The sequence below is a fragment of the Triticum aestivum genome, chromosome 1B, assembly GCF_018294505.1.
Source record: "Triticum aestivum cultivar Chinese Spring chromosome 1B, IWGSC CS RefSeq v2.1, whole genome shotgun sequence".
Classification (NCBI taxonomy): Eukaryota; Viridiplantae; Streptophyta; class Magnoliopsida; order Poales; family Poaceae; genus Triticum; species Triticum aestivum.
This window is the reverse complement of record NC_057795.1, coordinates 656744694-656771006: the sequence shown is the minus strand read 5'-3', so window position 1 is coordinate 656771006 and position 26313 is coordinate 656744694. Positions and strand designations below refer to the sequence as shown.

The window sequence follows — 26313 nt, the reverse complement described above, 5'->3', positions numbered from 1 at the left end:
CTAAAAAAACGTTCTGTTTTGGGCCGTGAGGAGCCGTCCTATATTGGGACCTGAGCAGTTAAGTTATTTGGTCCCTGAGCAAGGGTCCTGTCCAACAACCACCGACTAATGCCCAACCCCCAATGCACACATCAAGGCATCAATGGGAAAAGGAGAAGATGCCCATGAATGAGAAAGGGCTAGCAAAGTAAAGGGGGTGATTTTTTGAATTTTAGTGGTTTTTTTAGAGAATGGCTTGACAATCTACAATGTAATGATTTTAGTGACATTCACATGTGATTAATTGCAAATTTGATAAGATATTTTGATGTAGTCGGTAGGCGTAGTATCTCTAATCCAAGTATAGTCATTACGCTTCTATCATGTAGAACTATCGGTGTGCATCCTTAATGTGAAGGGACCACTTTGGTTTTCCCTAAAATGTTTTCATGCTTTAGAGTCTGCCCACCTCACACAAAAATTCGTCCTCCGTCAGTGATTTGTTGGGACAGGAGAAGATGGAGGGAAACATTGACAATATTCTTCGCAATCCACTTGCGCAACCGACAAGTCGTGAGTTTCATGTGACTGATAGTGCGGCGGAAAGGGTCCAGGTCAGCGGCAAGTGAGTGCCAAGCCTCATGAACCACTTGATGAAAAGCATCGATCTTCGGCTAGTGCCTCTCAAAGTGGAACCGATGCGCACCAGAGGAGCGAGGGGAGAATTCAACCACCAGCGGGCTATGATCGGAGACGGTCGTCGCATGGCACTGAAGAAATGACTGAGGGTGGAGGTCGTCCCAACTGGTGGTGTAGGGGCACAGTCAATGCGCTCAACAGTGGGGGCGCCGCGCTAAATGGACCACGTATATTAGCAACCATACCGCAGTGTATGTATGCGTAGTATGTAATATGTAAGAATATTTAGATAGTATATATACTATTTTTAGGTAGTATGTAGTATATTTTTAGCATACTTCTTTTTACGTACAAATATGTACGTATTTTCACAAATATGATAAAAACATGGGCTCACATGCAATTTTTTCACGTAACTCGCTTTGGAGTATATTAGATATAGTATATGAACATACTAAAAATGATAAAATAGTATATACTACCATATAGTAGTATATGAGAAATTGATGTAGCTACACCCGGTAGTAGGATGCATTTTCCATATATATATATATATATATATATATATATATATATATATATATATATATATATATATATATATATATATATAGGAGTAGGATTTTCTACAATAGCTTGCCACAGAACTAGTTAAGGTTTTTAACGGTGTAAAAATTCTCAAAAATACTGAACCAACACATCTATAATATAACATGATCCAACGGAGGGATTGAAGAAATATGACTGTATGTTTCCTGGATAAAAAGAACAAATGTTTCAATATATATTGATCCTGCAGCGAGCTGAAATGCTTGTCTTTTTCGCTGAGGACACATAAATGCATATTTTTACAATCACACCGTTGGATCATTTTATTATATTAGAGTGAGGCTCCCCTATTTATTTCATATTTTTTACTTACTTTTAAACCGTTAAATGTTTAGCAAGCCTTAACTAGTTCTGTGGCAAGCTATGATAGACACAGTTTTACCTATATATATATATATATATATATATATATATATATATATATATATATATATATATATATATATATATATATATATATATATATATATATCCTTAACCTCGTCATTGGCCATGATTCGTCGGAATCTACTCGTCATGAGCCGGTGCAGTCAGTCGTTGTTTTTCTCCACCAACAAGCAAAGCAAAGAAGCATATATGACAGAGAAATACAAATACCAATGTTACCCGTCATTTACCTCTTTCACATTTTTGTACAATGAGATTTGGCGCCTTGTTACAATATAGTGTCATCTAACTATAACGTATTGTTTGGTATGAATCATGCTTATCCAATAGTTCATGAAAAATTGTAGAAAAATACATGTCGTATAGGTTGCTCGATCATTGCCCAGAGATCGTTATCTCTATCCCTCCAGTGCGCCATGATAGTGCCGGTGATAGCATTCTTCTATCTTGAAGCACAAGAGGATCAGTAGCTCTGCTCTCACGGGTGCGCATGCTCCGCCATGTTACCCATGTACTTCGTCTGGCGTCCTAGGTAGCCGCCGTGCGCCCGTGATTGTGAGCTCTCATAGCAGGAGGATGACGTACAACTTCTCGCACTCTGCCCTGTTCCGTTAAATCATCACATCTCTTCTACCAGTACCTTGCATCTGAGAGCATCTCCAACCGCGCCCCCAGAACGGCCTTCCCAGACGGTTTATTCGCGCCGGCGACAAAAAAACGGGCCAGTCACGCCCCCAGGACGCCGAATTTCGCCGGCTCGGCCCGTTTTTGCGCCGAACGCTCGCAGGCCGAACCCGGCGCACTTAGGGGCGCTCGGGGGCTCCGGCGCAAGGGAAAAGCGTTCCTGGGGCCACATTGACATGCGAAAAGTCTAGCCACCCGCCCAGATTCGCCTCCTACCCCCCGCGCTCGGCCGCCACCTTGCGCCACCCTGCCGATCCCGGCGCCGACCACCGCCCGCCGCAGCTAGGTAGACCATCCCCCGCCAGGAAAAAGAAGGGGTTTCGCCAAGGCAGCCTCTCCGCCGCCGCCCAGGCACCTTTTTCGGCACTCCGGTCGTGCAGGGCCTGTACACCGGCGGACTTGCGCCCACCTCGCCCACAAGGTGTTCGGTGAATTGCCCGGCCCGGCGATGGACTCCGAAGATGAGGAGGCGCTCGCGGCGTTGCTGGATGAGGAAGCCGAAGCCGACATCCAGGAGCAGGAGCATCTCATGGTGCTCGCCGCCCTCGTCGGCCTGCTCGTGAGCAGTGAGAAGCCGCGACGAGGTGGCTCGGCGCTTGGGCGGGTGAAAGCAAAGAACCGGCATCATTTGGAAGGCTACTGCATGCTCTACTCGGACTACTTTCCCGACGCTCCATTGCACCGTGAGAAAACATTTCAGCGCCGTTATCGGATGAGCCGAACGTTTTTCCTTCGGATTGTGAATTCCATCCAGGAGTATGAAAACTACTTCAAGTGCAAGAAGGATTGTACCGGCACACTTGGATTCACCTCCATCCAGAAGTGCACGACAGCTATGAGGATGCTTGCATACGAAGCTCCCGGTGATTCACTCGATGACTATGGGCGCATGGCCGAGTCCACTAGCATAGACTATTTCTACAAGTTCTGTCGGGCAGTGGTGGTAGTGTTTGGACCGCAATACTTGAGAACACCCAATGCGGAAGACACTGCTCGAATCCTAGCACAGAATGCAGCAAGAGGATTTCCTGGGATGCTTGGAAGCATCGACTGCATGCATTGAAAATGGAAGAATTGCCCATTTGCTTGGTAGGGGTTGTACAAAGGTGCCAAAGGCGGTTGCAGTGTGGTGCTTGAGGCAGTGGCCACACACGACCTCTGGATTTGGCACTCTTTCTTTGGGATGCCAGGAACTCACAATGACATCAACGTCCTGCATTGTTCACCAGTCTTTGCCAAGCTTGTTGAAGGTCATTCTCCTCCGGTAAATTTTGAGGTCAATGGACGGCAGTACAACAAGGGGTACTATCTAGCTGATGGCATCTATCCGAGATGGTCGACATTTGTGAAGACCATCTCAAACCCTGTGGCAGGGGGCAAGAACACCTGGTTTGCGAAGATTCAGGAGGCTTGCAGGAAGGATGTCGAGCGGGCATTTGGTGTGCTCCAATCTCGATTTACTGTTGTCCGGTACCCCGCTCAGACCTGGTCGAAAGATCAAATGTGGGAGATCATGACTTGCTGTGTCATCTTGCACAACATGATCATTGAGAGCGAGCAGGAAGAGCTAGTGTTTGACATTGAACCATACTACAGGCAGGGTCCTCTAGCCGAAGTTGATCACCAGCTACCGGCAACCTGGACTGCCTACCTTAGTATGCATCAGGAGATCTGAGACCCACAGGTGGATCATCAGCTGCAGCAGGATCTGGTGGAGCACCTATGGAGGCTCAAGGGCGAGGCCGGGAATGACGTGTGATGAAACTTGAGTTTTTATTTGTTAAACTATATAATTTGTAGTGATCTATTTGTTGAACACGCCGAAACACGCCGAACTAATTGATTTCTATTTGTATGCGAAATTTAACGCCGAAACACGCCGAACCGCACCGAATATGGGCCGATTCACGCAGATATCGGGCCATTTTTGGGCCGAAAGCTGGGCTGAATTCGGTGCCTGGGGGCGACCTGGGGGCGTTGGCTAGGTGCCGAACTGCCCCCAACGCCGAGTTTATCGCCGACGCACCCCCAGGCCACTCTTTTTCGGCGCCCTGGGGGGCCGAATTGCTGGAGATGCTCTGACCACATGGTTGCAACTTGCACTGATCTCGTAAGGTGTCGGGCGTGCCTCTACTACTACCACTGCCCGCTCTTCTGCTGCGCTCCAGCCTCCATGGCCTCCAACCGCCTCCCAAATAACCACATCACCTCGTCCTCTCACAGACACCCCAAACCACCGGTACCACATCATCCCCACCCCACCACCTTCTAGTCCTCACATCCCCTACTCTTTGGTGTCGTCATTTGTTCGACGATTCCTCAGGTAGCTATGCCTCCATGGATTCAGGTAGGTCACCATCTTTCTAGCGCCTGGAGAATCTTGACATTTACATGCCCCCCAATTTGACATGCGGGCCTTCGAGCGGAGCTTTGCTACACCTACGAGTAGTCCTGGCCATGGGCAGCCTGGCACGGTCGGCCCGACCCGACCCAGCCCGAAAAAGCCTGACCCGGCCCGGCCCGACCTTGTCCACGGGCTGGGCTCGGGCCTAGGTTTTGAGCCCGAAGCATCGGCCGGGCCGGGCCCGGGCCCATCGTTTTCACCGTTTAAGGAAGAGGCCCGGCCCGTGGCCCGAGGCCCGATGGGCTTTTAGTGTGATGGGTCGGGCTCAGGCCCAATTTTTAGGCCCGACAGTCGGGCCGGGCCGGGCTCGGGCCTGGGTTTTTTTGCGTCGGGCTTTGGTTGGCTCGGGCCGAAGCCCGGCCCGGCCCGAGGGATGGCCAGGTATACCTACGAGCAAATGCTATGGAAATTAATCTACGGACTTAGTTGGCGGTGTTTAACTGGAAAAGCGGAGGCAGCAGGACCCACCCTAGAAATCACTGGGGGAGAGAGATTGGTGAGCGGGCAGAGTATGTAACATTTGTTCGTAGAATGTCCGTTGTCGGTGTCAAAACCGGTAGATCTCGGGTAGGTGGGCCCAAGCTGTATGTCTGTAGATTGATGGTAACGATAATCAAAGGGACACAGTATTTATCTAGGTTGAGGCCCTCTTAGTGGAGGTAAAACCCTACTCCTACTTGATTATATTCGATGAGTATAGGGGTTACAAGAGTTGATCTACCTCGAGATCGTAGTGGCTAAACCCAAACTTTCCTAGCCTGTCAATGTTGTGATCCTGCCTTCGGTCTAAACACTCCGGTTTATATAGATATCGGAGGGGCCTAGGGTTGTACAAAGTTGGTTACACAGAAAGGAAATAATATACCCGGACACCTAAACTTGCCGTTCACGTATGCAGGAGTCCCAACCAGACACGAGAAGTGGTCTTCTTCCTTGTATCTTGACAGCCCGTTAGTCCAGCCCATATCGAATAGACCAAACACTCGAGGACCCCTTAGTACAGGACTCCCTCAGTAGCCCCTGAACCAGTCTTCAATGAACGTGTTTGGCGCGCAGATTGTCTTCGACATTGCGAGGCGGGTTCCTCTCCTTGAATAACATATATCAGCTTCTCCTTCACAAAAGGATTGTATTCGTCTTTGTATAATTAACACAACCCTTAGCCGTGAAGGCAGGATAAAAAAATAAGAACAGTGTTTTTACTAACAACTTTTTCCGGCAAAGCGTCAGACTTGACCCTTCAGTGTTTTGAACCGTTTTCATACTCCATGTCTCGTGTTTCGAGGTCAAGCCCCCTTGGCCCCTCTTGTCAAAACAGAGATCGTGCCCACTTATTACGGGATTGCTCATCAATAAGATTTGGGTAATCCAACCACATACGGCACAGGAATAGGCGAGTTTCAAGGCATAAGTGGGGGGGTGGCATTTTTACCACCTATAAGAGGGCAATAGGTTCCTCCTTTCTTCCCCACACCTTCTTCCAGCCTCAGCCTTCCAATATCCCAAGCTCTAGCGCCCGAAAGAAAGCTTTCGCCTCCCTCAGTGCTGCCACCTCCTCCGACCATGGACGGATCTGGTTCCAAGGGCAAGTGGGAGGCCTCCTCCGTCACAGAGAAGGCGATAAAGGATCTCCGGAGCGCGGGGTACTTGGCCACAAACATTGCGCACAGGCTCCCCGATGAGGGCCAAATCATCCCTACTCCGGCGGCCGACAAAAGGGTCATTTTCCTCCCCCATTTCCTTAGAAGGTTAGGTTTTCCACTCCACCCCTTCGTCCGAGGACTCATGTTCTATTACGGACTAGACTTCCATGATCTAGCCCCGAAATCTTTCCTCCACATCTCGGCATTTATCGTCGTGTGCGAGGCTTTACTCTGCATTCCCCCACAATTCGGCCTATGGATAAATATCTTCAATGTGAAGCCGGAGGTGGTCGATGGGCAGCATGCGGACTATGGCGGGGCCATGATTAGCAAGCTTCCCAATGCCACATGGTCCAAGGGGGCCTTCATTGAGAACGTCAAGGTCTGGCAACAAGAGTGGTTCTATATCACCGAGCCGCATCATACCAAGTGGACTGCTAAGGGCCTTGACTGGGGGGGGGGTCCCAGTCGGAGGTGCAGACGCTGCAGATGTGCAACACCAACATGGTGGGCAAGAATGTTGGTCTCACCAATGTGGTGCAGATCATGCTCTTCCGCCGCATGCTCCCCTGCCAACGCCGGGCCTCCCCCATGTGGGAGTTCAATCCGGAGGAGCCGCGGACCCTGAAGCACTTCTTCGGCACGACGCACGAAGGAATATGGAAGCTTCTCTTCAAGGCCCAGAAGAGCTGGCCTATGGAGACCGAAGACGTCGGACTCGACGCCGAGAATCCGGCCTCGCTGGTAAGTATTAGCTTTCCGAAGATATGTCCGCTCTATATTTTCGATCGATATGAATCTTATCAGCCCATCTCTTTATAGTGCTGGACCAAGAAGGTGGAGCGGATCAAGAGTCTGGCCCCATTACCTGAAGACCCAGTCACTCCCCAGCTGACGGGGATGTTTGTCCCGGCGCCCTACCAGGCACCGAGAAGAAGGGCAAGAAGAAGGGCAAGGATCCCAAGGGCGGGCCCCACCGCAGAGGTCCTTCAGATGCTATGTCCAGAGGGACCAAAGTCGTCTCCTCTCATGAGGAAGACAAGGATGAAGAGGAGGAGGAGGTGGTGGAGAGCGACTCTCCTCGCAAGACGAGGAGGAAGAAGAGGACGGCCTCCGAGAACCCAGAGGGGGCGACGCCAAAGAGGAAGAAGATTACCCTCTCGGTTACTTCGGACTCGGAGTCCGAACACAGCCCGAGGAGGGCTTCCAAGGCGAAGCCCCTGGCCGAATCATAAGTATCAAAAATCTTACTTGTTCAGTTTCTGCTTACCCGCCTCCGTTATATAGATTGTATCTTTGCTCGCATTTCAGCCCTCCATGCAGTATCCCGAACACCTCGACCTCGTCGGGAAACTCTCTTGCGCCTGAAGAGGCGGAGAGCGACGGACCATCGCAGGCCCCATCTCCCACTACAATGGAGGACAACGAGGTGTCATCCCAAAGGACCTCTCCTGGCCGAGGAGGGGCAGACGAGCTCATCGAGAGGGCGCTCGAGGTTAATACCTCGGATGCCGCAGACCAGGGGACGATGATCCCCACGACCACCGAGAGTGGAGGGTCTCTACAGTTCGGGCCCCCGTCGAACACCGTACGGAGACCAATGTGACTTCGGGTTCGTATCAGCATCCCCCTTCGACGGAGGGGGCGGAGCATCAGCTCCATCAGCGGCCTTTGTTAATCTGGAGGCCGCTCCTGCTCTAGAGGAAGCGCTGCAACGTGCTTCCATTGTGGAAGAGCACCGCACCCTGATGGGTGCGGTTATGAAGAAAATTCAGTCTGCGAAAAGCGGACTAAATGAAGCCTTCAATAGCGTACTGGCGGGCTTTGAGGTATGCGATGTAATTCTCTGACTAGTTTTTCATGTGAAAGGTTAAACCTATGTATAGACAGTAGCCCCTGAGACTCTGTTTGGATTAAAACAAACCGGACAGAGGATCCCCAGTCAAATTATTAACATACTATGTTAATGTGTGAGGCAGGCATCTAAGCTGGCGGCTGTTGTCCAAGCCGCAGAAGTTTTCGAGCTCAATTGGAAGCTTCGACTAGCCGATGAGGAGCTTTTCCGTGTCAACAAGCAGTTTGACGAAACGCGAGGTATGCGACACTTTTACATACCCGAAGTTATATGTGTGCTAATTCTTTTAACTGGGTGAGTTTATACTCATAGTTGGCGCAGCCGAGGTCGAGTCCCTCAAGAGCGTGCGTGCCCAAGCCGAAAAGGAGGCGGAGGTGAGCAGGGCGGCCGCTGACAAAGCGGCTAAGGAGTTGGAGGCGGAGCAAACTGTCCGCCGAAAGCATGAGGTGCGGGTGGACGAGGTCGAACAAGAGCTCAAGGACGCCATAACTAAGTGCGAGTCCTTGGAGCAGAAGAATGCGCATCAAGCCTTCGAACTCGCTAAAGCTCTCCAGAGCGTGAAGGTGGCCCGAGTTGAAGCCGAGGGAGCTTGCCAGGAGATCCAGGAGGCGAGGCAGATAGCGGCTGGTAAGGCCTTTCTTCTGCAGATCAAATTTGTAAGTAGGAGATACATCTTGCTGACCCAAGTTTGGAGTTCTCCAGGCGCGTTTGCAGATCTGCCCAGGAGCGTCGCTGACACCGCGGAGTTCTTCCGAGCCGAAGAGGGGAACTCGACGGACAAACTGTTCTGGTCGCAGTACCTTGTGCCAGAGCATCCGGTGCCCCTCAGTGATCAGCTAAAGCAGCTGACCGAGCTGCATAGGGTGGCCGGGTTGGCCATGAAGGATGTAATAGTCCGTCTTTAGCCGGCCGAGCCTATACCTAGCAGCTACTTCGGACTTGTGAGGCGGCTAGTCGATGCATGTCCCCGGATCGACGCCATAAAGTGGTTGGCCTGCATAGAAGATGCCCGGATGGCCTTCTCCCGCATCAAGGTGCAATGGGCGAAGATGAAGACCATCAAAATTGCCACCGCAGGGCGCCTGAAGGCAAGGATCACCGAAGGCCGGAGAGGTACTTTGGCGAGGTCCTGTAGGGAGCCCGAATTGTAGAGGGCCAATGTTCAAAGGATATCATATTTGAGTAGTAGAGTTTGGTTTGCAAAGACCATGTAATGAACTCATGATGCTAAATATTTATGCTTGCACCTTATGATTTGGTCATTTTATCCTCCTGTTCGGCTGTTTTATATGTGAAGATTGCCTGTCGTCGGCTTGTGCCCCTGTGAAAGTATTTCCGGGGTGTTCACAAACGTGTGTCCGCTCTTTATCCAATGTCTTGGTCCGTGGAGGAGGCGTCCGCTAGATGAACTAGGCAATCGTACTATGTGGCTTTATTATCCTCACTTAGCCATAGGAGTCCATTGGTGGGGCTAAATACTAGCTCCTATTGCGTGAACGACAATCCGGAGTGCGGCGCCTTTACAACACGGCTTGGTCGGATCCCAGCCCCTCGTATAACACGGCATGAATCGCGAACGATTCGTAGTATTACACTAAGTCACTGGATCGCTGACCAGGTCTCACCTATCATGACAGTCAGTTTTTGGCTTTCTCTACTGAGGTACTTGACCGGACGAACCGTAAATACAATCGGAGTAGTTCTCCCTTTACTACCTTAGCCGAACTTGCAGAACGTAAGGTGGTAAACACAGGAGCCGGGCAACCCAAATATAGACCAAAGACATGATTCGGAGGCGATGCATATAGTGCAATATTCGGGACGCCGAAGAGTTCCTTATAGGTGTTCGGACTTAAGAGTTTGCGGGGCCGAATACCACCCCTGGTATAAAGGCCATGCCGAAGCGTGAATGTCAGTCTAAAGCAAGGAGGGAATATGGATGATAAGACAAACCCCCCCAAAAAAAGGGATCATGCGCTTCCTTTATATCCTTATCAGTACGTTGAGGCGTGTTTCAACAGATAATGCCATAAATATAAAGGTCATGTTACATGCCTAAAAATTTACATAAGGGAAAGTTTAGCACAGGGCCTAAAAGTAATGGTTCGAAGACTCCAGTGATGCCCTGCGCCGTTTCTCCTTAGTAACGAATCTTTTGACAGGGGTATTAGATGGTTGTTCGTAAAGGAGGGGCAAACCAGCCTTGAAAGGGTCCCTGATGCAACCATACAGCGGATAGAGCTCTTAATGAACCTGCAGTAAAAAGGTGTATAATGTCCAAATAGGGTCAAGCCATACTATGGACTGTTTACGCAGTGTGCCTCCGGCATTTCCCAAGGTATTTCGAGTGCGTAGTTATGTACGCGCGGTACGTAAGTCGCAACCTTATAGGGCAGTCGGCGGAGGCCAAGCTGCTAATCGAGGTCTGGATCCGCTAAATCATCGCGGTGCGGTGTGGACCGGACTCGTTTAGAGATGTCATCGGCTTTAATATCCAACGAATTATTCAGCTTGATAAGTCGCCGTACACCTCGGCTGCAAGGGTCGCAGTGTGCTCTTCAGTACGGAGGGAGCGCTCCATGTTTCCATTGACTGTAATAACACCACGAGGTCCGGGCATTTTAAGCTTTAAATAAGCATAGTGTGAGGCTGCATTAAAGCGAGCGAAAGCAGTTCATTCGAGCAGTGCACGATATATAACCACTGCGAAAGGGGACAATGTCGAAGATCAGTTCTTCACTTCGGAAATTGTCTGGGGAGCCGAATACCACCTCCAGTGTTAATGAGCCCGTACAACGGGCCTCCACACCGGGCATCACTCCTTTAAAGGTGGTCTTACTAGGCTTGATTCTTGATGGGTCGATGCCCATCTTGCGGACAGTGTCTTGATAAATCAAGTTGAGATTGCTGCCGCCGTCCATAAGGACTCTAGTGAGATGGTATCCGTCAATGATTGGATCGAGTACCAGGGCGGCCGAACCACCGTACGGATACTGGTTGGGTGGTCCTTGCGATCCAAGGTGATCGGACAGGCTGCCCATGGATTGAATTGTGGGGCGACATGCTCTACGGTGTAGACGTCCCTTAGTGCGCGCTTGCGCTCCCTTTTGGGAATGTGAGTGACATAGATCATGTTCACTGTTTTCGCTTCAGGGGGGAACTGCTTTTGGCCCCCGGTGGGCTGTCGGGGCTCATCATCGTCCTCACTTGGAGGTCCCTTTCCCTTGTGTTCGGTGTTTATCTTACCGGCCTGTTTGAAAACCCAACAGTTTTGGTTGGTCTGGTTGGCAGGCTTATCGAGTGTGCCATGAATCTGACAGGGCCTCTCAAGGATTTTGTCCAAGTTGGATGGACCGTCCCCATTGCCTTTAAAAGGTTTCTTCCGTTGACCAGGTTTAGAACCACTGAATACGGCGTTGACTGTCGTGTCCTCTGCGCCATCGTTGTTGCTACGACGTTTGTTTTCATTGCGGTATGGTTTACCATTGCCGTCCCTGGCCTCAAAAGTGTCGGGGTCGCCAGAGATGTTGCTTCTATGAGCCAACCAGCTATCTTCACCCGCACAGAAACGGGTCATGAATTTAGTTGAAGCTGCCATGGTCTTCGGCTTTTCCTGCCCGAGGTGTCGGGCGAGCCATTCGTCACAGACGCTATGACTGAAGGCCGCTAAGGCTTCGGCGTCCGGACATCCATGATTTGGTTCTTTTTAGTTAGGAATCGATTCCAAAGCTTGCGAGCTGATTCGCCAGGTTGCTGGATTATGTGAATGAGGTCATCAGCATCCGGTGACCGGACATAAGTGCCCTGGAAGTTAGCCCGAAAAGCGTCCTCTAAATCTTCCCAGCTTCCAATGGAGTTCTATGGGAGGCTGTTCAGCCAGTGCCATGCTGGTCCTTCCAGCTTTGGAGAAAGATATTTAATGGCGTGAAGGTCATCTCCACGAGCCATATGAATGTGGAGAAGAAAATCCTCGATCCATACGGCCGGATCCGTCGTACCATCGTACTGCTCGATGTTTACGGGTTTGAACCCTTCCAGAAACTGGAGTTGCATTACCTCATCGATGAAGCACATGGGGTGTGCGGCACCCCTATACCATGCGACATCACAGCGGAGATTGGATGACATCCGAGTTCGGTGCTGATCCCGAATATTGTAATGTTCATCACACGGGCCTTCATAGTTGTGATCTCGTGCCGGGGCATGGCCTCTTGATCCATAGATCGATCGCGCCGACCGACTTTATTGGCCAGGTCCTGATGCAAGTCATATGTATAGCCCACAGCTATTGTTTCCTTGCCTCTTCGCCGAGGGGGTGCGGGCTGATGTTCGGCTTGATGTGTCGCTTTATCCATCCACGTGGTGGTCGGTATGGTTGATCTGCCTGATTATATTTCGACGGTATTGGATCGAGGGCGTCATCATCGAATCGCGGCAGCAGCTTGCACTTGGGGCAACTTTTTACGGGTCGCTCGGGGTCGTACTCCTCGGCGGCCAGGACCTTGGTCCACCTTTCATTGAGCATATCATGTTCAGCTTTGAGCTGCTGCTGCTTCTTTTTCAGGCTCAGCGCAGTGGCGATTAGCTATCGCTTAAAGCCTTCTTATTCAAGAGGTTCCTCTGGGAAGATAAAATCTTCGTCACCAAGGCTAACATCTTCTTCGGAGACTGGCATATAGTTGGTGTCTTCTGAACCTTCATGATCAACAAGTTTGGGGCTATACTAACCCTCCTCCCTATCATCTTGTTCGGACGTGGGATCAGCGGGGTGTTCGGGGTCCTCGGCATTATCCAGAGTCTCATTGTCTCCGGTGCCAGTGTTGCTGTCCCTTGCCCGACGTGATCGTGAGCGGCGCCGCTGGCGCCGGCACTTTGGTGGTTCGTCGACGGGCTTGTCCTTATCGGGGTTCTGATTATCCTCGTCGTCCTTTTCATCAGGAGTGTCCTCCATGTATACGTCATAGGTAGAAGTGGCTGTCCAACGCCCTGTGATAGGTGGGACTTGGCTTGATTCCGCGTCGGCACCGTCGATGTCTTCGAACGCATAGTCTAGCATGTCAGTTAAATCCTCGATGGTGGCTATTAAGTGGGTGGTGGGCGGGTCATAAAATTCCCCGCTCTCAACCCCTAGCCCATGCTGGGCGTAGTTCGGAGGTAAAGCTTCCGTGATGGTGAGAGACCGCATTAAGCCCAATGCTTCGTCCAAGGGTGAAAGCACAGTAGGAATCTGCGGATCTGTAGGGCTGACTTCGGTGATAGACACCTGGTCGGGCCCGATCGATGCAAACATCGATAGTTCGGAGGCGTCATCCAGAGGCGAGTCCAAGATCGCGTCTGGATCTCCGGTTGGAAGTTCCATGATAGAAAAGAGTCTGGCGGGGCTGATCCTCCCGTCTTCGGATGATACGACCTGCTCTGGATATAAGGCTGAGGCAGGCGCGAGCGTCAGCCCCTGGAGGGGATATAAGAGTGGATCCGAAGAGCTTCCTCCGTGATGGTAGGGGGCGGCACTCGAGGCCGTGAACCCCTCGAAGATCAGATCTCCTCGAATATTGGCGACATAGTTCAGATTTCTGAACCTGATCTGATGGCCGGGGGCGTAACTGTCGACCTGCTCAAGGTGGTCGGTCGAGTTGGCATGAAGCACGAAGCCACCAAACACAAAGACTTGTCTTGGAAGAAAAGTTTCCCTAGACATAGCATCATCGTTGATGAAGAGGCGAGCCATTGATCCTTCTGTTGACAACACAGCGGAGCTCTCAATGAAAGCACCAATGTCTGTGTCAAAACCGGCAAATCTCGGGTAGGGGGGCCCAAGCTGTATGTCTGCGGATTGATGGTAACGATAATCAAAGGGACACAGTATTTACCCAGGTTCGGACGCTCTTATTGGAGGTAAAACCCTACTCCTGCTTGATTATATTTGATGAGTATAGGGGTTACAAGAGTTGATCTACCTCGAGATAATAGTGGCTAAACCCTAACTTGGCTAGCTTGTCAATGTAATGATCCTGCCTTCGCTCTAAACCCTCCGGTTTATATAGATACCGGAGGGGCCTAGGGTTGTACAAAGTCGGTTACATAGAAAGGAAATAATATACCCGGACACCTAAACTTGCCGTTCACATATACGGGAGTCCCAACCGGACACGAGAAGTGGTCTTCTTCCTTGTATCTTGACAGCCCATTAGTCCGGCCCATATCGAATAGACCGAACGCCCGAGGACCCCTTAGTCCAGGACTCCCTCACCCGTAAGTGTAGTATTTTTGCTTCGAGCGCTACCACTTCTCCCGTGTTGATCCTGAGGCGACTTCGCCCATGCCACTGGTTCGATCAATGTTACTCTTCATGCCTCCTGGGCATGGAGGCATGGACGACCACAAGCTCCCACGTCACCAGCCTCATTTTGTTCCGCACATCCATGTCGTGCAAGTTCGCGATGGAAGAGAGCGTGTTCGAAGTCCAAGAGGACATGTCTACTTCGAGCGACACGAGGAGGATCTGAACCGGCTCCGCTTCACGCATCATGGCTACACAAACATTGGCGATTGTTGGCTACCTCATCAAGCATTGGAACCTACTACGCACCTGCCACTCCGTTGGCGGCATGGGCAACCCCATGGAGATTTTGGAGATCTGCATGTCTGATGGTTACTACGATGCGGCACTCCTCGTGATCGAGTATGAGTGATAGTTTGACACACCCAAGATCTCAATGCCAACAATTCTGATGGGCCTCTACATTGTCGTAGAGGTCCAGCGTGTTCGGAGATGGCCCACCAGGCGATGGTGGTGACCCGCTTGGACCCTCACATAGTCCGCGTCGTACCCCTTGGATGTACTTTCCTGCCTCTTCGAGCCACATGACCCATCTTGGATAGCTTCCGCCAGTGCCAAGCTCTAGGGCGCCGCGATGCCATGTGCTCGGTTACCTTGTGAAGCCCGGGGTCTGTAGGTGACCCCGTTCTTGGCGATGACTAGTGGAGAGGCATCCACCATGAAGCGATACAAATTATCATGTGTGACAGGATTCCACCTAGTTGTCGAGGGGCGTGGTGTGGCCCATTTCTGACTCCCTCAAGTCCTGGTCCATTCAGATGCCCATCGCCCGCACGTACTAGCACGCGTCAACCTTGTCTCAGGATCCATTTGTGTGATCTACTCACTATGAAGGGTGTTATGAATGATGTATGTGAAAACTGAAAGCTCGACTGATCACAAAAGGTCTAGTAGACCGTGGAGACAGATCCCATATGTCACTATTCGGTATAATGGCACCATTGCATGTTTCCCCCGCATCCCACAATTTTGCCAGCGAAATTATGTAGAGATGAGGACTTGATCTCTAGTTGCAAAAAATAGCTATATCACACATACAGGCCCAATAGCCAATTCAACACTACTCCTTTTTTGTCAAGTGGAGAGAAACTTGGTATTTGACCATCCATCTTTGATACATCGGGCCCAAGAGTAACAAGTGTTGATTAAGAAATCTAGCGGAGAACACGAATCTGATTGGTGGAGTGTAGATCAGGCCTTGCACTCTCAAATCCCAAAGTATTGTAGTGTTTGCGTGGTTGGATTGAGTATGGAGCAAAATCAAGTGTAGCAATGGTGGCATCTCAACAAGGCATTAGTGTTACAGATGGAGAAGGAATAAGGGCTACTTATATACCCCACCAGTCCAAAGTGAATGTTGCCACCAGATGGCCCCGCGCGAATAGGCTAAGTTGGCCCCGTGCGCACAAGGTGTTCAGAGAAATTTCCTCTATGCTGTGCGAAGGGGGTGTTCAGAGACTTAACCCTGGACCTTGTAGAAATGGGTTATGGTGACCATGGAAACTTAGACAAGTGATTTTTGAGGCTTTTTGAAGTAGTAGGTGTAGGGCAGCTGGTGCATATATTTGGAGTCCCATTCGAGCACCTCGACCGCTCTTGATAGTGTGATTGACCTACGACTCAAATAAACCAAAACCAAAGCTTTGAGTAATCAGAAAACCACGCCTTTACCCTTTTTAAAGCGCGCGAGTGCGCGGGGGGGGGGTCAACTACCTCCATAATAAACCTTCGAAGAACCAGTGACCTGAGATAATCTTTTAACAACTATCCTTATTTCCATTAAGCACATTATCATTAGACCAAAATACCATTTAAAGATAAATGCCCTTTCACGGTGGCCAGGTTGCGCGGTACTTCAAGAGATCATAAGTTTTTGTCGCTCGATGTGTTGGGGATTTGGTCGGATATGCAACTTGTGTTGGTCATTTGGCCGGATATGCAACTAGTTGATCCTGCATTTTCTATCTTGGCTAGCCATGCGGTCACATTGTTCCTAAAAAGGGAGAATAAGCACTTCCTCTTCATGCATTATTTGTTGAAGTGGAATATGCATCCGAAGTGGCTCAATGTCGTTGTCAATTCCGTCAAGACCACCGCCATGCCCAATGTAGATGAATATGGTGATCCAACAAAAGGAAGCCTTGCACCGGCCAAAATGATTGCTAGGAACCGAGGAAGAAAGTGGGAGGGGGAGAAGGAGAAGCGAGAAGGGGCAACCAGGATGACAGAGAGGTTTGAGGACATCATGACGAACAAGGAGGAGACATGTGTCAAGCACAATAATGTGGAGGAGGAAAAGAAGGCTGAGAGGTTTGACAAGTTCATCATGGTGCAAGCCAAGATGATCAAGCTCCAAGAGAAGAAAGCTGAGCTCGCGGCTGCTTCGGAGGACATCAAAATGTTGACCATTAGGATGTCGGACTTGGATCTCAACGCAGCGAAGAACATGCAAGCATACCATGGTAGGATGTTGAAGCGCCTAGTGACCGATTTTGAGGAGTCAACCGACCGCATAGGAGTGAATTGCAAAAAACCACCACATTTGAAGCTCAAGCAACAGATTGCCACCACATTTGTTGCGCGTCCCAAAAATCCACCACTTTTGTTGTAAATTTTCGCAATAAAAACAAATGACCGCTTTGCCGCAGTTAACCCGATTTCTGACAGGGCTGGCCCACCCGTCAGGTGCCACGTCGCACAAACCAGACGGCGCACGGGTTGACGGCCGTTAGGGCACGCGCGTGGTCAAAGCGTTGCCCTCTCAGTCTGCTTGGCCCATTCTCCCCTCTTTCTCCCCCGTCTCTCTCTCTGTCCTGCGATGACGGCGACGGCTAAACCTAGCGGCGGCGGCGGCGAGTCAGCAGGAGGCGGAGGGACTGGAGGCGATGGTGATGGGTTCTCAGAGGTAGACAACTGGCTCGGCAGCAGTAGTTTGCCGACGCAGCGAGCTCCTTCACCGGAGCGATCCCCTTCGTCCCCTTTGCCGCCGGAGTGGGACCTTGAGCGTCGTGCGGCGGCGGCCCTAGCACGCAAGATCAGGGCTTCCGGCGTTGGAGAAGGCCACCAGTGGGCTTCAGGGTTCGGCGGCGTGTGGTAAGATTTCTTCCTCGTCCACCCCCCTCCACCCCTCTCTTCCATGTAACTGCATTCACTGGATTGAGATTTTAGGGCTACAAATAGTGCATGTTTGTGTTTGTTAATGGGCTGTTAGATTTTAGGGCCGTTTCATTTTAGGGCTTTGTTTACTGGATTACTGAAGATTATTTTAGGGCCGTTTCATTTTAGGGCTGATATAGTTAATATATTCTCTCTATAACATGTTACAGTAGGAATTATAGCTCTGGGTTTATGGATTTATGCATGAATGCTTTGTTTACTCCTTGTTAATTACACTTAATTGTTGTCCTGTAAATTATGTGGAACTGAATCAATCAATCAAGCACTAATTCTCCTACATTTTGTGTAGTTTGGATGATGAGATATGGGAAATAAGGTACCATTTTCAAGGGAAAGACAACTTGGAAAGGACCATTATTCTGTCAGAAATCACTTATATCAACATGTTAGCACTGCTAGAGACTGAAGAGGGATATACTGAAGCTGACTACATGTTCTATATGAAAGAAGAGGGAAAGGGGGCAGCAGGGATGCAGGTTATTGACAGTGAAGAGAGTGTGGAGGAGATGCTAGACCATTATGCTGAGCAGAAGGTGCTCAACATAACTGTAATTAAGGCTAATGAGCCTAATCCAAGAGAGTTTAACAGGGCAAATATTGTGGAGGAACAAGTACCTATAAATAATGTGGGGGATTCCAACATTATTTCTATAGATGAGGCAGGAGTATTGTTCCCTATTTCTGTTGAAGACACAGTTGAGGAGTTGTATGCTGTTCCTATTGCTGTTGTAGAGCCAGGTGAAGAGGCTGAGTACATTAATACACAACAGAGCATGACATTGAGAAAAGCAAAGGGCAAAGAGAAATTACATGAAGATGTTAGCCCCTCTGATGATGAAGTGTTTGTTGATTTGAACTGGTGTGAGGAGAAAGAGGAAGAGCATGACATAGGTAATGAGGAGGAAGATGAAATCATTGAGAAGTTGAAGCAGAAAAGGAAACAGAGAGAGGATCCTATGCATCACTTTGAAGGAGACACAGAAGTGGAAGAGATGTGTCCAGAGGCAGAGGACTCAGACACAGAACCTGAGACACCACTTCCTCAAACATTTAAGAAAGTAGGCAAAGCAGGCCCCACTACAAGATCACACCATGAAGCTGACATTGAGGTAATTCCTGATTTCATTCCATCAGATGATTCAGCTTGTTTCCCTGGGGACTATGGCATTAGTGAATCAGATGATGAGTCAGGTCTGCCACTGCCTTGTGGAAGGAAGAGTCAAGCCAAGAGGGCCAGGACTAGGATCTGGTATGATGAGAGCAAGCCAGATGCTCATGACCAACTTTGCATGAGTATGTGCTTCACTGATGTGTATCAGTTTAGAAGAGCACTTAGGAATTTTCATATTAGAATCCTTAGAAATTTTGTGTACCATAGGAACTGCAAGGATAGGATCATTGTGCATTGCACAGAAAGGGACAATGGGTGTCCTTTTTTCATGACTGCATCAACAATTGCTCATGAGAAAACATTCTGCATCAAGAAGATCAAGTTGTTACACACTTGTGGTGCACATGGAGAAAAAACCAAAGTGACAGTTGACTGGATGGCCAGAACCTGTGAGCAGCAACTGAGAGATAATCCAAGGGCTGGTGTTGATGCAATTTTAAAAAGGAACAAAGACTAAGTATGGGCTTGAAGTGCCAAAGACAAAGGCCTATAGGGCAAGGTCATTGGCCATTGAAGTGGTGGAAGGTGACATGAAGGGACAATATACAAGGTTTAGGGATTATCTTCAAGCTGTGCTTGATACCAACCCTGGGAGCAGATGCATTGTGACTACCACAGAGCTTGAGCTGCATCCTAGTCCAAATCCTAGGTTCCACTACATGTTCTACTGTCTGAATGCTTCAAAAGAAGGTTTCTTGAATGGGTGTAGGCCATTTATAGGTATTATATGCATTCTACATTACTCCAGTTCACTGCTAATATCTTGTACTTAATAATGTACTCATTTCACTGCTTTAATACAGGTTTAGATGGTTGCTTTATCAAGCTTTCTACTGGGCAACAGATACTTGCTGCCACTGGGAGGGATGGGAATAACAACATATTCCCTATTGCAATTGGTATTGTTGATAAGGAGGACAAGGATAGTTGGACTTGGTTTCTTAGCCAGTTAAGAGCTTGCATTGGAGAAGGGAACAAGTGGGGCACATACACAATCATCTCTGATAGACAGAAGGTATATTTTCATTTCAATTGATTGCATTAAAAATTGTATTAGCATGGAAGGAGCAATTTACATAAATAATAATCTCTATTACTACTTAAACAGGGGCTGTTGAATGCAATTCAAGCTGTGTTCCCACACTCACCTCAAAGATATTGTCTTAGACATATCTATGCAAATTTCCAGTCAGCAGGCTACAGGAGTGAGGAGTTGAAGAAGCATATGGACAATGTTGCATATTCTTACACAAAGAATGGTTTTGAGGTTGCAATGAATGAACTGAAAAAGGAGGATGAAGATGCTTGGAAGTGGCTTTCAAATATCCCTAAAGAGACTTGGGCAAGGCATGCTATGGATCACACATGCAAGACAGACCTAGTAGTCAACAATCTTAGTGAAGTATTTAACAAGATGATACTAGATGTCAGGAACAAGCCAATAAGGAGCTGTGTAGATGGATTCAGAACTAAGTTGATGGTTAAGTACCAAGCAGTCAGAGAGAAGACAGAGAAGAGTAAGTGGGAGATAACACCCACTTATATGGAGAAGTTGGAGGAGTCAAAGAAGTACTCTAGGCATTGCACTGCTTACATGGCAGGTCCTGGTATTTGGCAAGTCACTAGTGGGGAGTCTACCTACTGTGTGAACCTTGATAAGTGGACCTGTGACTGCAAGAAGTGGGACCTATGTGGTTGGCCATGTAACCATGCAGTTTCTGCCATTACAAGAGTGAAGGGACAGCCAGAAGACTATGTGCATGAGTTCTTCAAAAAACCATTGTATAAGGAAACATACAAGCACATCATCTACCCTGTACCAGGGCCTGACTGTTGGCCTAAGACACCAACTGCTGACATAGATCCACCAGTGTTCAAAGAGAAGAAGGGCAGGAAGCAAACAGCTAGGAGGAAGGGGCAATTTGAGGTCCCAACAAGGAAGGATACATCAAGGATGGCAACTATCACCTGCAGCAACTGCAAGATGCAGAAACATAGGTACACCTATTGCCCTCAGCCCCTGAAGCCTCATCTTCAGGCAAGAAAGGACAAGCACAAGGTATGGAATATGCACCTATTGCCCTCAACAGTTTTCATTGTTTTAATCATTGTTTTAATCCTAATTGTTGGGCTATCATGTGTGCTCTCTTAGACAACCAGAACTCACTACCATGAAGCTGAGGGGAGTTCTGCTGCATCTGCCCAGCCTGCAACCAGTGCACCACCTACTGCAACAACTAGGGGAAGAAAATCAACTTCTGGTGGTCCTTCCCAGCCTGCTACATCTACAAGGGGAAGAAAAACAACTGCTGCTGCTAGTAGTCCTGCCCAGCCTGCTGCTTCTACAAGGCCAAGAAGAGCAGCTGCTGCTACTACTCCTTCCCAGGCTTCCACAAGAGCTTCAGGTTCAAGCAATGCACCCAGCAGGAGAGGTGGAAGGCCCTACATGGCACCTAGGGCTGCAACTACAACAGAGGAAGCAACAGTAGGGTCCAAAAGGAAGAGGTTCCAGAACACCAGGATGAGGGGTTACTTTTATGCTAGTGGCAACTAGTCAGTGCACAATTTGGTTGTTGTCTTTTGAACTACCTGCCTTAAGTATTTCTAAGTTTCAGAAACTATGCCTGCCTTGAGAACTGCTATGTGTAATCAGTATTTAGCTTGAGAACTTGTTTGTGTTAGTACTATTTAGCTTGAGAACTATTATGCCTGAGAGCAATTGTGGATCAGAACTATTATGGCTGAGAACTAGTATGGTTCAGAACTTGTTTAATTTTGGCATTTGCTGCTTAATGGTGGTTTTGGCATTTTCTTTGTGGTTTATGTGATCAACAATTTACCTTCTGTAAGCATTTGCCCAATTTGGCCATGCCCAGTTGGTCTTGAGCACTGACCATTTAGTCCAAACAAGCAGAATAATACAACTCTTACTATGCTCTTACTATAGAGAGCTAACAACCTTACATAATAGGGGTAGTTTTGCAGCTAGTCATTAATACATTACATAACTTAACTGGAGTAGTTTGCAGATATCATTACAGTCATTACATAACTAGGTGGATTCCCAAAATATACAACCCCAAGGCCAGCTATATTGTTCCAAGGCCACATATTAGCTTAACATAACTGATGAACATCATTGTTCACTCAGCAAGGATTGACTTGATCTTCTCAAGCTTGTCCTTGTTGCCATGACCAGCTTTCATAAGATCACCCACCAGAAACTCCAGCCTCTTCTTCTCCTCTATCAGCCAGTCCCTCTCTTTCTTGAAGCCATCCCTCTCCTTCCTGGTGTTCCTAATGATCTCTCCCTGAGATCTATAAATGCACTTCATCTCCTTGAGCTCCTGAGCTAGTTTCTCCATCTCCTTCATCTTGCCAATGCCATCACTGTCCTTCTCCTTGCTGATAGCTAGCTTCTCCATGTCCTTGTCCACATCCATCTGCTTCTGCTTGAACTCTTCATCACTAATGACCCTGTTGTTCTGATCTGCCCAATCAAACATCTTGGTGACATCCTCAACCAGCTGACTGTACTGATCACCAAGTGTATCCAACTCCTTGTGCACCTTCTCCAACTCTTTCTTATACTTCTCATGGTCAATCATTCTGCCATTGTTCTCCTCATGAAACATCTCCCATATCTTCACCAAACATCTTTGCAGAATAGAAGGCCATGGGGCATCAACCCACTGAGCAACTCCACAATCAATACCATCCTGCATCAAGTATCATAAATATGCTAGCTTCAAACTTTCAGATACCACCATATTAACTGAATATCAGAACAATACAAATCATGTACAGACAGACAGTACAAATATCAGAACAATAGGGTCAATGCTTCAATTTGGGTATCATAAAACTAATATACATGCTTCCATCTATGTTTCTGCATCTTGCAATTGCTGCATCATGTTTCATTTAACTGAATTTACTTACTTTACTGGCATAAATCATGTTTCATTAACTGAATTTACTGACATGATTTTATTCTTGCATTTGCAGACAGTCCAAATCATGTTTCATTTACTTACTTTACTGACATAATTTTATTGTTGCATCTTCAGACAGTCCAAACCATGCTTCATTAACTGAATTTACTGACATAATTTTATTCTTGCAGACTAACTACCACAAACACAAACCCTAGTTGGATATTACTGACTGACCTGAGGAACAGCACATCCATAGAACCTCCTCCCAGTGTCCTTTCCTTCAAATGCAATATATTTCATGCATGGGGCCAAGTGCAGTCTACATGTGATGCTTGCATCTGCAGCTCTACCACAGAAGGATGCATCTATGGTGGTGTCAGGGTTCGCCTGCATTGTAGCACAAGTGCAATGACCTCAGAACATAGCGCAAGTGCTCCAAACCATTGTCTCAAAACGAAGAACACTTGAACCCTAACCCTAACCCTCGGTGCGAAACAGATCAGATTTCTTACCCAGTTTTGCTCGAGCTCCATGCCGACCAGCTCCTCCTCGCTGCTCTCCTCTCCATCATTCCACGACGGCATCTTCAACGGCGGCGAGGGAACCGTGCCTCCAGCGGCGGCGAAGAGCTCCGGCGGCGACAACAGAGGACAGAGCAGAGTGGGGGGGGGGAGTGAGAGTGAGAGTGAGCGAGTGGAGCGGCGGCGAGTGGAGGGCAACGCTTTGACCACGCGCGTGCCCTAACGGCCGTCTAACCGTGCGCCGTCTGGTTTGTGCGACGTGGCACCTGACGGGTGGGCCAGCCCTGTCAGAAATCGGGTTAACTGCGGCAAAACGGTCATTTGTTTTTATTGCGAAAATTTACAACAAAAGTGGTGGATTTTTGGGACGCGCAACAAATGTGGTGGCAATCTGTTGCTTGAGCTTCAAATGTGGTGGTTTTTTGCAATTCACTCACTGCACGGTGAAGAATTTGGCTAGGACTGCTGAACCCAAAGGCAAAATTGAGTTTTTTCATGGACAACCAGCCCGACAACATTTGAGATCGGCCGCGTGTAAATAACTTAAGAACATCCGGCGTTTTTTGGTTGTGAATGCATATGTTTGACAAGAGCATACAACTCCCTAAATAAAATAGGAGCATGAAACTCTTTACACTTTATAGGAGCACGCAGCTTAATTAGAATCGTGATGCTCAATTTTGCTGAGAGTGAAGTGAGTATAATTAACGACCGTCCTCCGGACCGAGTGCAAACACTGGACCTCAGATCCGGCCGGCCGCTAGCCAGAAGTTAATTGGGTTCATGACTAGGATCACATGCAAGGCGGAGGAGGCACCCCATCATCGACGGATGTCAGCCTAAAACAACACACGAGCAACGCCAGATCCAGCGCGGTCGTCAGTCAGTGAGTCGGTAGGTGGGTCGGTTCCATTCCATGTGAGTCGAGCCAGAGCGATCCCGCGCCAAACGCCACCCTTGATCAAGTTTTCTAAGCGCGAATGGTCCCTGTCCGGCGCACCCTACGGCCACTACAATAATGCACCGCTCCAATCCATCCAAAATCTTTCTTTTTCTCAATTCTTTGGCTTGCTTTGAGTCGCATCTCAAGCTCTGCTCTCGCCGATGGCTGTACAAACTCGAGCCAGCAGCAACGGTATACTGTATTTGCTCAGATTTGTTTATGATCATGTCTGGAGATGCCGTCGTACAGCGTCGCTTTTGGAGTGGAGTGAAGTGCACACTGCATCGAGATGCATGCAGGAACGATATAGAAATGGCCGGTGGCGGTGCCCTTTCGGCCGCAGAGCAAAGCATCGCTGGCAATGGCATCCAAGATCTAGTACTCCACCGTAGTGGCAGTGATGTTTTGGATCTGCCACCCTGCTTTCCGTATGCTACCACGGAATGTGGGAGGCAACATTATTGCACGGTCTCCCCTGCTTTCGCAAGAACAGATCTGATCTTGAACGCCGCCGGAACAAGGCGAGGCAGACAGATCAACATCGCGGGTACTGGTACTACTAGAAATGTGTTTAGAAATGTGTTTGTGGGATCCGATGAATGAATTCGAGAAGCACTAGTATATCACATAAATTACAGCATACAAATCAACAAGAATTGAGAGAAGAAGTTTTCATCAGAAGAAAGGAAGAAAAAGAGAAAGAATAAAGCCGATGAGCACACACATCATGAGATCACAGTATCTACCGGTACAGGGATCGACCAATGGTCCGATCCATCCGCCAACGCAACTCGATCACGCACGGAGCAAGAAAGATGGCACCACCACACCACCATGTGTTGTATTCTCGGATCAGAACATGGCGCCGAGGACGGCGGCACCGAGGACGGCGGCCCACCTGGCGACGCCGGTGAGGGGCGCGGCGGCGGACTTCTCGGTGTCGTCGTCGGCGGTGGCGTCGTCGGCCTCGGGCGCCTCGGCGATCCCGGCGGACTTCTTCTTCTTCTTGGGCTTGGACTTGGTGGGGGCCGGGGCGGGGGCGGGCGCCGGGGTGGGCGGCTGCGGGCCGAACAGCTCGTAGGGGAGTGGCATCTTGTCCACGGAGTAGCAGGCCAGCGGGAAGTCCTTGCTGACGACGCTGCCGAGGAGCATGTTGTTGCCCTTGACGCCGGTGGAGACGTTGACGTTGTTGCCGGAGGGCTTGATCTTGTAGGTGTAGGGGCCGGAGTGGCCGGACGCCTGCGTGCTGACCTTGCCGTTGAGGGTGCCGAGCATGGAGAGCGAGTAGAAGCGGGGGAGCACGCAGTAGAGCACCATCTGGATCTGCTCCTGGGAGGAGAGCCCGTTGAGGGTGCCGGCCTTGAGCCCGTCGATGGCGGCGTCGGTGGGCGCGAAGATGGTCAGCCCGTTGTAGCTGTCCGTCAGCTGCGCGTTGATCTGCGTCTCCACGCGGGTCTCCTTGAGCAGCTGCACGAACTTGGAGTACTTGCCGGACTTCTCCAGCATGGCCGTCACGTCCGTCGGCGGCTTCCCGTCGGCGGCAGCCGCGCCGGGCGCGTCGGCTGCGGCCGGGGCGGGCTTCGCGGGCGCCTCGACGGCGGCGGGCGCGTCGGCGGCCGCGGGGGCCGGCTTCGCGGGCGCCTTCGCCTTCTGCGCGGACGTCATTGCCGACGCCGCCAGGAGCAGCGCGGCCACGAGCAGGATCCGCGACGCCGACGCCATTGCCGTGGTGGTGTCCCGGCGGGCAATGGGTTGGTGGGTGGGGCGGGCTGGCGAGAGGGAGCTGGTCTTGGAGGGAGCGCGATCTCGCAGTGTGTGTTTAATAGACTTATAGTGGCGGTGGGTGGCGACGAGACGGGACTGGTGAGAGTGTGAGCTGAGAAGATGCGCGCGCGGTGGAAATTCTTTGCGAGCTAGCTAATCTGACAGCAACTTTCTCTCGTATTTACGCTCCGTGGCCGTAGGTGATGTGATTCACGAACTACCTTGAGAGCCTGAACCCGAAACGATTGTGAATCTGCAC

At 49.5% G+C, this 26313-nt stretch overlaps 1 protein-coding gene across 1 annotated transcript; it reads right to left on the bottom strand.

Annotated features, from left to right (window-relative positions):
- Positions 1-24890: 24890 nt before the first annotated feature.
- On the bottom strand, positions 24891-26103 carry LOC123145837 (fasciclin-like arabinogalactan protein 12). The gene has a single exon (XM_044565346.1). It carries the CDS (start codon positions 26010-26012, stop codon positions 25143-25145), a length of 870 nt encoding a protein of 289 aa, XP_044421281.1. The 5' UTR covers positions 26013-26103; the 3' UTR covers positions 24891-25142.
- Between the last annotated feature and the right edge of the window lie 210 nt (positions 26104-26313).